This window comes from Monopterus albus, unplaced genomic scaffold (assembly GCF_001952655.1).
Source record: "Monopterus albus unplaced genomic scaffold, M_albus_1.0 scaffold504.1, whole genome shotgun sequence".
NCBI lineage: Eukaryota > Metazoa > Chordata > Actinopteri > Synbranchiformes > Synbranchidae > Monopterus > Monopterus albus.
Window position 1 is genome coordinate 16096 of NW_018128384.1, and position 17252 is coordinate 33347.

The 17252-nt window shown below is 44.9% G+C and overlaps 1 protein-coding gene across 3 annotated transcripts in view; it reads left to right on the top strand.

Moving 5' to 3' along the window:
- The window catches only part of clip1b (CAP-GLY domain containing linker protein 1b), a 21243-nt gene extending 9645 nt beyond the window's left edge, over positions 1–11598 (top strand). For all 3 annotated transcript variants that reach the window (XM_020588122.1, XM_020588121.1, XM_020588123.1), the window contains 10 exons: positions 768–825; positions 900–997; positions 5254–5360; positions 9165–9210; positions 9391–9434; positions 9858–9945; positions 10037–10202; positions 10300–10352; positions 10448–10560; positions 10880–11598. In XM_020588122.1, the coding sequence (XP_020443778.1) occupies positions 768–825; positions 900–997; positions 5254–5360; positions 9165–9210; positions 9391–9434; positions 9858–9945; positions 10037–10202; positions 10300–10352; positions 10448–10560; positions 10880–11114 (1008 nt within the window). In that variant the 3' untranslated portion in view covers positions 11115–11598. The remainder of the gene's footprint in view (positions 1–767; positions 826–899; positions 998–5253; positions 5361–9164; positions 9211–9390; positions 9435–9857; positions 9946–10036; positions 10203–10299; positions 10353–10447; positions 10561–10879) is intronic.
- The last annotated feature ends 5654 nt before the right edge of the window (positions 11599–17252 follow it).

Below are 17252 nucleotides of genomic sequence, written 5' to 3' on the forward strand. Positions count from 1 at the left end.
CAGGACATGCTGGAGGGACTATGTCTCTCGGCTGGCCTGGGAACGCCTTGGCATTCCCCCGGAGGAGCTGGAGGAAGTGTCTAGAGAGAGGGAGGTCTGGGCATCTTTGCTTAGACTGCTGCCCCCGTGACCCGGTCCTGGATATGAGGAGGAAAGTGGATGGATGGATGTTCTCTGAATCTGTCATGTGACTTATTCTGTACACATGACGTGTTGGAACAGGGGTCCTTCCTCTGCTGCTCTTTATGGGGCTTATCTGAACGTGCGTGATGTTGCACTAACGGACTGAGGCTAAAGCTGAATGTGAAGAGGGGTCCTCTGTGCATCTTGTAGAGAAAATGCTTCAGTGTGCACTGATTGATTTGTTTCATCAGTCAAACACACCGTCGTCTTCCTCGCCACCGGGTGATCCATTCAGAACACACATAACCATATTATGCCGTGACATGAACGGTTCTGTTTGTCCCGGTGTTCGTATCGTAGAATCTGTAACTAGCGTCTTAAATCTAAGGCGCATTCACACACGAGTTGAACCTGTAAAATTGCCAGCACATTCCCATAATGAAGTGCAGGTCTGTGAGGGGCTGTAATTTGCCTCATTGTGTTGTGTGAGGTGTTTTGCTAGTGGGCATTTAGAAAGAGGCCTCATAAGGAGAGTTACTGTATCCACTAACCTCACATGTTTTCTGGACCCAGTCATTTCCTGCTTAGCTCAAAGCACAGGAATGTTACTATGTGAGTGATTAGCTGATGCTTCTCCATTTCAGAGACAAAAGCTGGACACAGCTGAGGAGGAGAGCAGGAGGACAGCACAGACCATGCAAGGTAAACATATCAGAGGCGTCTGCACCGGCTCTGTGCACAGTAGAAAGTGAGTGATGGGTGTTGTCTTCTCTCAGAGCTGGAGCAGGATGTGGAGCAGTCAAAGAAAGACCACCAGAGCCTGAAGGAGCAGAGCCGGAGCAGGGAGAGCGAGCTGAGGGCCCAGCTGACACAGGTAGGTCTGCACGTGTAAGTCGGTGGGTGGCTAAGTTGCACTTTGAGCTCTGAGGTAGTTTACTTCACGGCTGTTACTTCTTTGATTAAGGTTTTAAATAAAGATTAAACCAGCAGCCATCACCCTTTCTGGCTGGCGGCACCTTACAAGAAATGCGCATCCAGCTGTGTCCCCGTGTCGTGTTTCAGTCATTATCCGTGTCACAAGACGACTCCCATTAGAGAACTTTTCTCTCCTCTCACATTAACCATCTCATAACCCTTCAGATTAGTATGGTGACCCTTTGAGGGCCCCAACCCCTATGTTGGGAGCCCCCTGGACTAAACTTAACTGTATATAAAGTAGTTAAAACCAGCGCCCCCTGGAGCAGCTACGAGCACTGGTGCGTCAGTAGTCATGATGTCACATCAGTCACTGGGGCCTTTTTCCTGCACCAGTACTTTGATACATGAAGTACAGTTTGCTGATAATACTTGTGTAATTTTACCTAAGTAGGATTTTGAATGCAGGACTTGGAGTATTTTTACATTGCTGTACATCTTGCACCGCTGCTGCTTCTGTCTGCAGAGCAGAACAAATGGTTGGTGACACTCTGGAAAGGAAATGGAAGAGTTTTGTGACCTTTGTGTTGACCTTTCATTCAGCTCTCCCACTCTGGAGCTGACTGCCACCTCAGGCTAGTCCCATGTGGGTCTAATGAATCTGTGCACGTGGCCAGTCTTCCTCTGTTAGCTGTGGCTCATGGACGTTTTTCTAAATCAGAAGAAGGAACTGCATGAAAAGACATTTGCAAAATCATTTTTGTTTATTCAACCTTTAGGTGAATCCTGCAGATTTTCCAGGGAGATGTCAGCATTGCATGTTTCTGGCAGGACTCACAAAGAGACGCAACAGTCCAAACGGTTTAAAAGGCAGAGTCGCACTGTTTCAACGTGTAGAACGTCTGAAGTTCACACGTTTTACTTTGTGTCTCCTCAGCCGTGTAACAGGACATGCACATGCAAGTTTAGCATCTGCAGCCTTCAGGTTTCTGTTGCGTATTCGCACCAGGGTCCCACACTGACCGCATGTGACGTGCAAATCTTCTTCTTTAACAGTCTGTTTAGCAGCCTGTTGTCAGGATGGAGCATGAAGCTGCCGATAATGTCGTGGGTGAACTCAATTAAATAGCCAGACGAGGATAAGTAAAGAAACACCGTCTCTTTAATGAGAGCACTGACAACGAACAAAAAAGTCAGAGAAGCAGTCCAAGTTAGAAGGGCAAGGTGGTCAAAAACAGAAATCCAGGGTCAGAAACTAGAAAGTCAGACAAGAATTAATGCTGGAGAGTCAGAGTCTAGAACAATCTGGCAGCGTTGTAGTGAGGAAATGCTGCCTGTAAGCTGTTGGACACACCTGTGTGCATATAGCAACAGCATTTCATCAGAAGCAGGTGAAACCTATGAACACAGATTAAACTAAAGAGTCCCTAACTGAGATGCGACTGAAAAGGAAGTGGATACAAAATAAAAGCACAGGACAGGAAGCTGACGGGGCAGAATCATGACACCTGTCTCTCCCACTGTCACTGCCTTCCGTGCCACTCCTCCAGCTGCTCGCCCAGTCTGCAGCTCTCTGGCACCCTCCTTCTCACCAGTAGAGCATTTCATCTCCTCTGACCCAGCTGTCTCTTTATTCAGTCTCAGGGCAGCGAGAGACGTTTGCTAGTGTTTCTATTCAGATTCTTTATGCACCGTGCATCGCTACTGCAGCTGTTTGAAGTCAGAATCTATTTGTTGGAGACGAGTCGAGGAGGAGGAGGAGGAGGTCTCTTCACAGTTAGTCATCATGACCGGGTGAATTGACAGCTGAGTTTCAGCTGTTTGGTTTGTTAAAAATGTAGAACTGTGTCCCTGACACAGGAGAACGTAGTGTTCACAGGTGGAAACACAACTGTATATTATAAATGCATGTGCATGAAGGACACTGAAGAGGTCAGAGTCACGTGGCCGTCATCCAAACTGAAAAATGTTTCTTCAGCTACATCAGTAAGAGCAAGAGTTTCTCACACACCAACAGGCTGTGGAGCAGTTGGTCAGCAGGGACGCTCTACATCTGCCTGGACGCTCGGCCACGTTGTGGGCTGTGATGTAATCCTGCACGTGTCTGTGTGTGGCCGGCAGTGTGAGGACCAGTGTGAGGACCAGTGTGAGGACCAGTGTGAACGTTACACCATGGAAGTGAGGACATGCTGTCTGGTTTTAGGGTTCAGGTTAGAGTCGGGTTTAGGTGGACATGTAGTTGTGATGTCAGGGCCATCTCTCCCACGGTGTATGAGCGGCAGGTTGTTCCCATTGGACCTCCTGTGTTGTCCAGGTGACATGCAGCTGATTGTGCAGTGTGAGATTCTCCATGAATGAAAAGAGCAGCTTCTTGAAGCGTGTGTGTGCATAAGGTGTTGGAGTGAGGAAACAAGACTGTGAACAGCAGAGAGGTGGGGGAGGGGGGCTGGGGAGGAGCGTATTCAGCCTTATATAATGGAAGTGCTGGGCTGTGGGGGGGAGGCTGCTCAGCTGACATGCTCTCCATTTCCCTCTGGCTGTCGAGCACGGCGGGGGATCACAGCTGATGGGTTATTGATGCCCAGCGTGTGTCAGCCTGTGCATGTTGTTCTGCAGACAGAGTGGAGGCTGCTGCGCTTAGCAGGTGAACGGCCGCTGGAATGGACATAGCTGCTCTGCATCAGGGTTACTCCAGTAACCTCTACTCGCCTCACTACCAGGTAGGACTGTCTGCTGGTAGCAGGGGACTCTGACCGAGGTGTCGGCCAGTACCGGAGCATTGCAGGGGCAGTGAATCCATCAGAAGCTCTCGTCTTGCTCCTCTTAGCTCCCTTAAACCATGTTGATGTATGTAGCCTGTGATTCTGACCTGTGTACATCCTGCCTTTTTGTGCATGTTTGTGTATGTCTGTGCGTGCATTTTAGCATGCACCATATACCCAGTGGTATCTGGTTCATGCCTGTGTATCTTAGCATGCTCTGTGGGCTGGCTCTTACGTCAGAGGTGCAGAGACGTAGTGAGGTGTTAAGCAGTCAGAAACTCTGCTGAACAGCGTCCCAAGCACAGCTGATGTAACACTCGACAATGTGTTAACAGAAACATTACAGAGGACTTACAGTGTGAATCACTGGGTTTTTTAATCTGATGCCAGTTGCAGCAGAAACACTGATTTGATTTGACTTGTCAATTAATTATTGACTAATCATGTTTTAATGCTGCTCCCACCTCAGAGCTGCACATGTCTCTGAAGCACCTTAAAGTGCCGGAGGATGATTTTGGATTAGACTTGAACTGAAGTCTCTGAGGCATTTATCTTTAGTTTCCCGTGGATTAAACCTGCGGTCGCTGACTCCTCACGAACGTCGAGGCGTTTTGTTTTTAAGTGTAAACTGTTCTTCTTGTCAAGCAGCTTCTTCTTGTAGCTAAAGATATTAAATGAGTTATGGGAAGCTATGTATTGCTTGTTTGTTTTTTATTGGCACCCATGGGATTTATAGAAAGAGAATTACAGGCACTCTACATGTCATACACTCAGTGGTCAGTTTATTAGGAACACCTGTGTCAAACTGAGTCGGTCTGCTCCGACGGTCCTGTAGTAAATCCTCCTCCCTGAAGGTGGTGATGTTCAGGTTCTGTTCAGACTGGATCACAGAGGCATTGATTCACCTGTGGAGGATGTTTCTGTTTTTCTACATTTATATCACTTGTTTCCTTCAGTGAACACCCTGCAGATGACGATGTGCCACAGTGTACTGCACTTTAGTTTACTGTCACGTTTCCATAAAGCTGGAGGATCTGTGAGTGAACGATTTAAGAAAGATGGCCAAAAGCAGGATGCCATCATCCACAGAGTTAAATACTTTCAGTGGGGACACTGGAAACAAATCCCAACGTGTAGCTGATACAACCACATTGGTTCCCAAGCAGCTCTTTATGTTGGTGTTGGCATGTTTTTGAAAATAAAGGAGCAGCTCCTCCTGCAGAGACCACTTTAACATACAAGAAAGGACTGAGGAGTTCAATGAAGAGCAGCAGGTAATCGTGGCTGTAGTTATTACTGTGGTGGGCTGGGTAATGGCCCCCGTGCACTCTCCAGGTGAGACTGACTATATCCAGTCTACATGAGGCTTCAGAGCAACGAGGTTTTAGCTGTGAATATAATATTAAGATAAGCAAAAGAGGTCACATGGTGTTTCCTCTTTCACCTGCTCCAGCTCGAGGCGCTGAAACAGCAGAACTCCAAATACCAGGAGGAGCTCAGTCTGTCGAAGGAGCGCAGCAGCTCAGAAAACCAGCGCATCGGCGTCCTCTGCAAGGAAATGTGAGTACTCACAGACATCTCACGTGTGTTTTCCTCAGCTGGCCAGTTCATTAGACTGGTGTGTTAATTTTTTCTGGGGGCATCTTCACTGATGACTAAAAATGAAACGTGCATTTAGATTCAGTGTGACTTATAGTTGTTAACATTTTCTTTGATGCACGTTGTGAGAAAATGTCTATAAATCTGTTCAGAGTACATAGAAAACATTAACACTTATGCCTGCAGAACCCTCCTGTTTTTAACTTGTCTGCAGTGTCTCAGTAACCCAGTGATCCATGTGTGTCCATGAGTTCACTGGAAACGGGCTGATCGCTGCTCATTCTGCTGCTTTTATGGGGGACAGTTTTTCCAGACTTTACCGAAATGCAGGTTAAAACGCACCAAATTGTATCACACAGCTACTGTAACTGACTCTGTGGCAAGCTCAGCCTCCAAGTCATGGGAACTGTAGTCAACGCACCATCATCCCCCAAATCCAAGTAAGAGAAAGAATAGCAGGGCATCTGTGAACTGGTTTCATGTTGCACAATGAATAATTGATTGTCTGATCAGGCAGCTGAACATGATGTTGTTGATAACATTCCCTCTTTGAACTGAATGTTTTTACCTCGATTTGTCGTGGATCTCCAACCTAATATCTATTTATAGACCGTGTGTGTGTGTGGAAGCATGTGGTGTGTTTGCACGTGTCCTGCCACACCTCCTCGATTCATCAGAGCCTGAGTTGTGAAGTCTGAGCTCCAGATGGATGCGATTGGCTAAACTGCAGCCACCAAAGTGAAGCATCCTGTGGGCGGAGCAGCAGACGGAGATGCTAACGCCAACAAATGTTGCAGTGAAACAAAAGTCACTTAATCCGCCTTAAGGAGCTTTTCTGTGCTGCCAAATTCAACTCAAGTCAGTTATTTAAGTAGCGCTATGTCGTGTGTCACAGATTTCCACAGCACACGACGCCCTCTGTCCTCAGGCCTCCATTCAGATCAGAACAAACTTCACAAAACAATTTTTAACTAGAAAAAAATGGAAGAAACCTCAGGACGAGCAATAGGACGGATGTAGATTTAAAGTATGGACAAAATCAGGGAACAATCTATGAAGAATGTGATCCAGGAAGAAGGCGAGCAGTCTCTTGGTACCTCCCCCAGGCCTGAACCATGTGACCTCTCTCCACCAAGACGACACGCTGCCATTACAGATGACACACTGGAAGGAGAGAAAACGACTCCCGTAGGTTGGTCTTAGGCGTACAGGAATACACATCAGACAGTGGAGTGATTAAGAATTCACTTGCATTACTGCTGCAGAGCGACACGGTCCGGCCACATAGCCCCTCACTTCTGGTGTGATGATAGACGTAAACCTTGATGAAGCTGTTCATCTGTCCAGTCTGTTTAGGTTTTCTTTTTGTCCTTTTTCACATCTTATTGTAAAACGTGACAAACAGCATTTGTGCTCCCTGAATAAAACATAAGAAGCCACCTTTGCACACAGGACACAGTAACACACAGGACGCTGAGCCGCTGTAATCCGACGTCTCCCAGCAGAATACTGGGTCCAATGTGTGCAGTGCTGCATGAGCTCCCTCTGTAGCAGTGCTGCCATTTGCACATAATTTGATAAAGGTGAACAGCCTCTCGTGACTGTGGCTGCAGATTTATCAACACACAGTGTGTGTGTGTCCTGCTGCAGGAGGAACTGTTGACCCCACAGTACACCTCCCTCACTGCACCACCACACTTCTCCACCTCGGCTTCCATCCTGTCTTGTCCCAACAATGTGTCTTTCCTCCAGCTGCTGTTACATAATCGCTCTGTCCCTCCTCCTAAGACGGACTGGCTCCAACATGGCCACTGCTCTCCCCATGACATCAGACTGTGTGTGTGTGTGTGTGTGTATGTGTGAGAGAGAGAGACTTTGAGTGTTTGTTGACATCAATGCGGCTTTTGTAACATCTTCGAGAAGAACTACCGGTGCCACAGCTATTTGTCATTGTGTATTTGTCCTCACTGGTGTGTGTGTTTGTGATGACTGATGACTGGTTTGTCTGTGACTTCCAGTAACACCTTCGATTTTCTGTGGAGAACCAGTAGCTTTGGATTTGTGGATTGTATGTTCACATTTAAAGCGAATGGTTGGAGATTCTTTATTTTCTTTGGCCCAGTCACCAAACCCTGAAGGACAGAGATGAACCAAACCAGAAACACAGCTTAGAATGTGTTGATGCTGCTTTGTAGCTGCTAGACGTGTAAACAGACAATATTGATTCAACATGTTGCCAAATGTGAATTTGATCTTTTTCTGCCCCCAAAGTGCTTAAAAAAGCATCAATGCTGCTTTGAAACTGATTGTATGTCTTCTAACACAGGCGCAGAACTGAACCTTCACTTCTGTTTATGCAGTAAAGTAAAGTTAAATTTCACAGATGAACAGAAGAAGCCGAGGCCCAGTTGGTTCGCTCTGTCTGGGAGAACGGTGACATCCATTTACAGTCTTTGTAATACAGAAGTGGAAACTGTGTCCAGTGCCGTTTTCCTTTAACTCGGCCTCCCTCCTGCTGTGTGCGAGTGCAGGGTGAATGTAATTATACAGCAGGCAGCTAAATATTTCACCCAGATGGTGCTCGGACCAGCCTGTTAGTCACACTGAGCTCCAGTTCTTCCTCTGATACAAATCCAAGAATTCCCCACGTGAAGCTAAACCCAGTTTCTCCAGCTAATCATCTGCTTCTAGAACCGTCCAGATTCATAAATTCCCTGCTACAGTCTGCAGGTCTGAGTTTGATTGCAGTCACAGATACAGTACCGGGTTTAGAACATCCTGACGGCATTTTCCATGGATGTGCGCACACTGACGAGCATCCGGCCTTTCACAGCTGTCAAATCCTTTTAAGGCAGGAGGGTGTAGAGACAGATGGCTTTCTGAAAGATGAGAATTAGTAGATAATATCATTACGAGTGCAGTCCGCCATATCACGTTTATTGCTACGGTTGGATCAGCTCAGGATGCTCATCATTCAAACTGCCTTTAACTGGCATTTGGCTGCTGTTAAATGAAGCAGTTGACTAAATGTAAATGAGAAAATAATGCACGAGCACATCTTTGGATCAGCTTGAGTCGCTTTAAAGCTGCTCTATCAAAATGTTTCTGTTAGCAATAGATCCGATGACTAAATATAATATGAGAGTGGTTCATTACAGCAACCAAGCCACTGTGTTCCGAAGCTTTATGAAGCTTTATAGTGAGTTGGGCTCGTTGGTTAGTGTCCGAACCACAGCTTGATGGTTTAGGTTCACTCTCACTGGTCTTTCAGCGCCACGTTCAGCCCAAACAGGCTGCTGTTTTTACTGAAGCATCTCTGATGAAGCCGCTGCCCACGACCTGCTCACCAGCAACCAGCAGACAGAGCCAGTCTGAGACCAGCTGGGGAACACAGCAGAGCGTTTAGCAGCTCCAGAGCCAGAGGTTTCCCCCAGGAGGTGGTGGAGACCAAAACCAGAACTAAAAAAACCGTGACACTGCTCAGAATGTGAACGGATCCCTGTATTTTATTTTATTTTAGTTTTGCCGTTGAAGTACGGTTTCCAGAATATAATTGGTTTAAACTACACAAACTCAAAGCAGGTGAAACTACACCAGGTGTCTGTGGGTGGATGTCAGGGTGTGTTTATACTGATGTTTGTGTGAAGACGGGTAGTATCCAGCTCCACACCAGATTTAGGCTCACGGTGCTGACTGTGACACCGATGTGCATGTAGTGCAGTACCTAAAGTGAGTCACGTCTCCTTTCTTTCTGTTCCCTGTCAGTGAGGAGCTGAAGTTGGCCTCCCAGAAGTCTCAGCATCCTGACCAGGTACTGACCTCTCCCAGGTTCAGATATGTAAAACATGTCCTTCATCCTGGTATAGATCAGGGAAACGGTGATGTCATTAAGAGGGTTTGGCACAGTGAGGGTCGACTTCCTGCTGTGACTGAACTCTTAAAGCTCAGATGGGTTTATTTACATGTCTCTGTATTTGTGTTTGCCTCTCAGCACAACGAGGACCGTGACAGGCAGCAGCCAGACATAAAGAGCAGGTAGGAAACTAGGAAATCTACTCTTCTCTTTATTTCTTGTCATGATGTTCTAACAGCCATAAAAAAACAAAAAACACATTTTTATTTAGTTATAAACTAAAATTTTGACATTGTTGCGTTTTTAATTATTACAAACAAGGAACCAGATCCAAAAAGGGGCCGACTATGAGGTCGCAGCCCTACGTAGATAACGTGGTGTTTTAGAAGTTTTCTGTGTCTGAATAACAACAAGGTTCACTCCTGACAGACCAGTGGACAGTTTCAGATAGGATGCGGTATGTGCTACAGTCGGACGGCCTCGTGTGTCCTCGCTCATGTCTGCCTCAGGTCTTTGGGTTTATGTCAAAGCTCATTCTGAGTTTGGTGGATTCCCAGAGCAGGCAGTGTACAGTGCACTCTCTAACCCTCCACATCTGTCTGCAGGGAAACAGAAGGGGAAGTAAACTTCCAGAAATCCACTGGAGTCGTAATCTCAGACAAAGATCGGGAGCTGGAAACTCTGAGGAATGAGGTGCTCAAACACAGTTTTCACTCTGATCATTTCTAGCAAAGTGTCCTTTGGTTCTGTATAATCTGAGAGATTTATCTGTCCATCGCTGCAGATTGCGGTGCTTCGAGGAGAAAACGCTGTAGCCAAGACCCTGCAGTCAGCTGTGGAGACACTGGAGAGAGACAAAGCTCAGCTGCAGAGGCGTGTTCACGGTCTAGAGCAAAGGCTCATGGGAACACAGGCCTCAGAAGGAGAAGACAGGGAGGCAGCACCGTCAGGTGAGAACATACTCCTCGTCAGTCTTTGTGAATTAGATGAAAAAGATGAAATGCATGTTTGTGGACATGGTTTTTGATTTCCAGCATGTTTGTGCAGGCGGTGCAGCTCTGGAGCAGCTGAGGGAAGAGAAGGAGTTCGCTGAGGGGCAGGTGAGACCGTCGGGAAGCTTCAGGTCATGCTCAGGGTTCCCACTTCCTACCTGTGCCCACACGGACGTGTTCTGTGTCTGACTTGTTTCCACCAGATTAACTTCCTGAACAGTGTGATAGTGGACCTGCAGCGGAAGAACGAGGAGCTGAAGATCAAACTGAAGAAGCTTGCTCTGGCTGAGTTTAATGGCAAGGACGAGACTGACGGGTGAGGACGATACAGGAGGAAGTAACAGATGTGCAGCTGTTTTGTTTGGTATTATTGTGAATGATGTTCTACAGTTGGTTTCTGGACTCAGACGTCAGTGGCTCTCATCCTGTCTTAATGGTAGACACGGTCTGTGCCGTTTCCGCTCTCGGTATTTTAGGGATGCCCCTTTGCTCTTGTGGCCTGATCTTTCACTTTCCAAGGTTTGGTGGCACTCACTGTGTAACACGTTGTCTCCTCTCTGGTGTAGGTTGTCTTTCACTTTCCAAGGTTTGGCGACACTCACTGTGTAACACACGTTGTCTCCTCTCTGGTGTAGGTTCGATGAAGGTGTGTTAAAGCGGGAAAAGAAGGCAACCCCCCGTCTGTTCTGCGACATCTGTGACTGCTTTGACCTCCACGACACAGAGGACTGCCCCACTCAGGCCCAGAGCCCCGACTCTATACCCCACACCACCTACCACGGCAACCCGGCCGACGAGAGGCCCTACTGCGACATCTGCGAGGCCTTTGGACACACCACCGAGTCCTGCAACGATGACCAGACCTTCTAGAGGCGCCACAGACTGTCTCCTTCCCTTTTCTCTCCCTCCTGCTCTCATGCCTGACTGAAGTCCCTGCAGATTTCCCCATAATGTATTTTTATACTGTATTTATGCATATCACTGGTTTCCTCCGTCCCCACTGACGTCCCCGGAGCCCTCTTCTCGTCCAAATATGCTGCTTTGGTGCAATATCGATGTTTATAACAAAAGGAAAGGGGTCCTCCGCACCTGTTGTTTTAACGAGTTTTACGTTTAAGTTTCTAAAATTGGCCAAAGCGATTTTGGAGCGTTATTTGTTAATTAGCCAAAATGTGATGCAACAGAGTGAAGCACCTGTCCAATGTTCCATTCCTCAGTTTGCACGGCTGTAGACCTGCCACAGAGCGACACTGCCCCGTCAAACCCTTCGCTGATGTTTTACTGTTGGAATGTTGCACAGACAATATTCAGGCCACTGGGGGAAACTCATCTTAGGTTTTAGGAGTAAAAAAAAGGAAATGTCATAATATATTGAGAAATGTTGTAATATTAAAAAGAAAGTAGTATTTTGAGGATGAAGCTGTGGAGTAAAAGGTAAAATGTGTTCGGGCATTGACTCGTACATCATGTACCTGGTTTCACGTTTACATAGGTGACACCTGAGACCTGGTGCTTCAGGTCACTGTGTTAAAGCTTTACTACACAGACTAGTCAACACGTGCTCTGACTTTATTCTTAAAATATTGCTGCTCCATTCTCAGTATATTACAGCACTTTCCTCTAAATGCTACTGTTTCTCAAGATACTAGAACTTTATTCTCTAAATATTACAACTCTATTCTCAAAGTATTTTGACTTTGTTCTCATAATAGCATGACTTTATCTTTGAAAAATTACATTTCTACTTTTTATTTCTGATATTTTATTCTAAAAAATACGACTTTTCTGACTTTATACTCAGATTTATTCTCAGAATAGTTTATGACTAAATACTGTTTTCTGAAATTACTAGTACTTAAAATTCTCTAAATATATAAAAACAGATTTATTATTGAAATATTGTGACTTTAAACTCTAAGAATTCCAAATTACATTCCCAAACTATTATGTCTGTTTTCTCTAAACAGCAGATTGTAGAAATATTTAGACTATTCTCGTACTTGCACAACTTGGTCCTCTAAACTTTTTGTACATTTAAAACATTTTATTCTCTAAATAATAGCAGCATTGTTCACATGATACTACAACTTTGTTTTTGACAATATTTCTTTAGTGGCCTAATACTCTGTCGTAGTCACGGTAAATGTTAATCAGTGAAAAACAAAACTATGTAACGTGCGCGACGTTTAGTCTCGACCTCAAAAGTAAGTAAATCCAGTCTCAGAGTCCACAAATAGGCTTCTTCTAGAGCTTTCGACTCCATCTCATGGTGCTTTATTCCAGATTGTAGTGACACTAATGAAGACCATGAGATGCTAATGAAAGCTCCAGAAAAAGATGGTGACTTTGAGTTAAAGGTACTTCTTACATATGTTTACTTACCTTTTTGTGTAAAACAGTTTTACTTTAAGGTTCATTTAGTAGCTGCTCTGGTGCTTTCAGTCGTAGTCATGATCTTCAAATGAAGTTTGCTTAGTTAAAACTGTAAATGTTCACATTTCTATTTTTATGAGCACTTGTCCTGTCTGTTATTGTAAAAGTTGAGATTAAACGTTCCCTTAATGTTCTATGTCAATGTGAGAACTTGATGGAAAGCTCCAGAACATCTGCTAGATGGACCTCATTGTGAGACTGTTTCCAAGGTCAAGCATGAACATTTGTATTTTCTATATACAACAACTGAACGTTACTGAGGGTTTGTTTGAGTTAATGATGAAGTTGCTGCATTTTGTTATTTATTGTGCGATCTTTCCAACAGGAAGATAAGCTAGTGCTGATCAAAGTCTGCAGTCTGTACCAGGTCCACTGTAGACAACAACACAAACACTTTAGTTTTGCACTGTCTCACTTTAAACATTCAGCAGAAATGTGGCGCTTTAATGCTATGATCCTAAAACCGTTAAAGTTTTCATGAAGGCCAGCAGAGATAATTCTGTCCCATTTCATAGTGCACTTTTTGACACTGGGAAAATGCTCATCCACCTTTACATGAGACCTGTATACAGGTTACAGTGGAAGATTGATGCCACTCTCATTTCTGCACAGCTGGTTAGCTTAGCTTAGCTTAGCTTGTAGTCTGGAACCGGAAAAGCGGCTAGCTTGTCCCTGTTTTCAACATGACCCCAGTTAAATGGTGAATTGCTGTTCTTACACTTTGGATTTTGTGCAGATCTGACAGACATGTTTTAATCTAGGCTAACTATGCTAAGCTAACAGGCTAACCTCTTTCATTTAAAGGGGAACTCCACTGTTTTCAAACGTCACAGTCTGTTTACAGGTCTTGGGAACTAACCACTGCATATGTCGAGAGATGCTCCAGAAGGAGCTGTATGGGATTTGATTAATTTAAGTTACAAAACAAGACAAGTGTGAAAAGTAGAAAACTGTGCATTTTAGACAGGAGTGAGCTAATCTCTGCCGGAGGTTACGTTGGCCTCTTAGGTCAAGTTGCATTGTGGGTAATGTAGGCACCAGGTTTTGAAAGAAGGAAAAAGATATGTGGAATAAAAAAGATATGCCTGGTGTTGCAGAAGTGAGATGCTGAATCGGTGCCAGTAACCAACAGTGAAATCACGTCTCATCTGACTCCACCAGAAAGGAACCAAGCACATTTCCCAACTTGTCGAACTGTGCCTTTAAATTAACCCTGTATGGCAACGCCTGCCTAAAGCACAAAGTTTGGATAATATTGACTCTTCCAGTGTAGCAGTTGTTATACATGACATGGGTAACTATAGACAGTAGTCTTTGTAAATACTAATCAGAAGCTTCCTCCTGGTAAACGTGCACACAGTGCCACTGCACAACAATAGCTTACGTGTACTACATTTTATTTTTCTGCCCTGTTGATGAGATTGATGTTGTGTAAGGAGGTTTCCAGGGGGAAAACAAAGCCCCTTTCTATAAACTTTGTGTACTTTCTAAGTGACGTGTCTAAGTAATAGTGTAACGTTTTATATGTAACAGTTTCAGGCACCATCTAGGAATGGTTTTGAAATGTTGAAGCCATTTTATAGATGTCGTCGTGGTGTAAAATGTCAGTTTTCTATGTACGGTGTACTCCTGAACAGTCCCATAGAAATACTAAGAAAAGCTTCTGACTCAGAGTGTGTCCTTGTTTTTAGCACGAGCAGTGACTAGCAGGCAGACCCACAAGCTCCCACTGTCCCACTCACAGGACAACATGGATTAGCTGCTGCTCTGCTGATTATAGTCTGGTCCCCAGATGAATTTACTCCTGAGAGGTTCAGCCCACTCCATTTCTCACAAGCTCCATGGCTCATTGTGAAAGCTGAAGCAGAATGAATCTCCTTGATCAAACCAGCTTTAAAAACCACTCTGTGGTGACTTAAACCAGAGGCCTGAGACATCAAACTCAGATCACATCAGTTCACAACAGAGGAAACTGAAATGCAAAGACAGAAATGTCAGACTTTTCTTTAATAGTGCTGAAAATTCATGAACAAGATGCAACGTTGACTGTGAAATAGCAAGAAAATCAGATAATTAGTACTTAGCTGAGGCTGCAGCTGTGGCTCAGCATTGTTTATTAGCTTCATTGTGATTCCAGTGCATTTAAAAGCAGCTTCAGAAACGATTCAGCACCTTCACTTTGTGCACATTTGCCATTTCACTTATTGACAGGCAAAACAGGTTTTTAGACATTTCTGCAAATGTAATAAAATTCAAAAACTGAGCTCTCTCCCTTCCAAAAGTCTCCAGAGCCTCTGCTGTGGCTCCACACTGAGCCTCCAGACCCTGACTGGAGTCCACCTGTGGCAAACTGGGCAAACTGGACCCAGCATAGAAAGACACACACCTGTGTAGTTCACACTGCAGGTCAGAACATGAGGTCCAGGAGCTGTGGTCAGACTAGTGAGGCCTGGATCAGGACCAGGGGATCAAACCACGTCTGAAGCTCTGAGCGTCCCCAGGAGCACGGTGGCCTCAGTAACTGGGACATGGATGAAGTCTAGAACCAGCAGGGCCCTTCTAGAGTCGGCCTCCAACCAGACTGAGAAACAAGAAGGGCCTCGGTCAGGGAGGAGACCAAGGAGAGACCAGTCAGAACTGAGGGAAGGATGAACGCAGCCAGGCACAGAGAGGTCCTGGAAGAAAACCTGAGACTGGGCCGACAGCGACCTGAGGCAAACAGCCAAGACACTGGAGCGGCTTTCTGGGGGGGCCCAGCTGATGTCCAGACTTAACCCCCACAGACCATCTGTGGAGAAACCTGAAGAGCTCACAGACACTTCCCATCCAGTCTGACGGAGCTGGAGAGGATCTGCAGGACCAACGGGATCAACTGGCCAAATCCAGGTGTGTAGAGTTGGTAGAGCCTGAAGCTGTAACTGCTGCCAAATGTCTAAAAACTGGGTTACTGATTGTAGTGATGAGTACAAATGGTGATTTTTATCTGTTTAAAGTCAAGTCGGCAACACAACGTGTGTCCGACGTGAAGGGCTCTGAACTAGATAGTAGAAACTGGAAAATGGAGTGAGCTCAGATTCTAAGTGAAGCCCGGGTCCAGATACATTTGTTGTGCTGTAAATGCATCTATAGTTGATTAGTACAGAGGAGCAAATCGTAGTTTCAGTCTGACAGACTGTCTCAGGCTTCTACACGAGTTAGAACTATTAAGTATACCTCTATACTTCTGTATTAAGTCAGTTAATTACTCTTCTATGGTTTAATTGAAGAAATATTTATCCTCCTGCTTTTGACACATTCTCGGTGAAGCATGTTAATTTTATATCGCCATCCTTGCAATAATATTTTATTTCCAGTTATCAAAGTATTTGCTTATTTTGCAAGTTTAACTTGGATTGTTCACTTTTGAGTTGCCAGAAAACTGTGAAGTGTTAAATTAAAGCTCCAACTTTTAGCTATTTATTGTTTTATCCGCTCTTCAGCCAGTACAGTTCAGTCACTAGGCTCGGCTTTCTCTTAGGGCCCGGTTTCATTAGGAGTAACTTGTTGAACTCGCTGTTTTTCAATAGTGTGTGTCCCTCACACACTGGCTAAGCCTGATGGGAACCCGACCCTGAAAACTAGCTTGACCTGATTTTCCTGTTGTCCAGGATCAAGTCTGGATTATCTGGCCATCTTTCTTTATGAGGACAGGTTCTGTGAAATAACGTACTGAAAGACACAAACGTACTTGGACCAAAAGGCCAGTTCAGGAGATACTGTGTGTAAAATACGTGTCAAGACACCAAGAAGTTTTGTGAATTTTATTAAGAAAACAAAACCATTGGACATGATAAAAACCAAGCACTACTGATGGAATAAATAAGTCAAACCAAACCATAAATCTGTACAAGGTCTAAAGTGAAACATGGTCCCAAGAAAATAAAACATACAAGATTTTATATCTCACAGCTCTTTTTTTTAAACACACAGTTATGAGCAAACTATAAGCAATCGGCTCGATCAGGTGAAAGCTACAACATAGGTGAGTTTGTCCTTAAACTGAGTACATAATGCTGTTTATAACTGTTCTGTCAATACAATAGCATTTTAAGTTCCAGCTCTGCTGGACTGGGAATGAGGTATATGCTAATCCATCCTCTAAACTGAGACCATTGTCATTTTGTATTTCTTTTCTCTCCATCCATGTGAATGCTGCTCTGCTGAAATCCGATCAAGTCGCTCTGTGCATGTCGACAGCCCCGCTCCATCAAAGTCACTGGTTTGCAGTGGTTCAACTGGTTTCAATCCATGTTCATAAGTAAATCTTGATGAATGAAAGTAAATCTTACACGTCAGAGGTCACGCGTCTGAATCCGTACTAGAAAGTTCAAGTAAATTTGCACAAATTTGCTCGATGCCACGTGTGTGTATGGATCCAGCCGACAAACAGCACCTTGAACAAGGATCAGAACCAATATTGGAGCTTGAAGACGGGACACTTCTGTCATGAGCTACAGAGACAGTTGTCGGTCAGAGATAAGTAGTGATACACAGAACACGTACAGAGATGAGAGGTGATGCTGGAGCAGAGGGGGA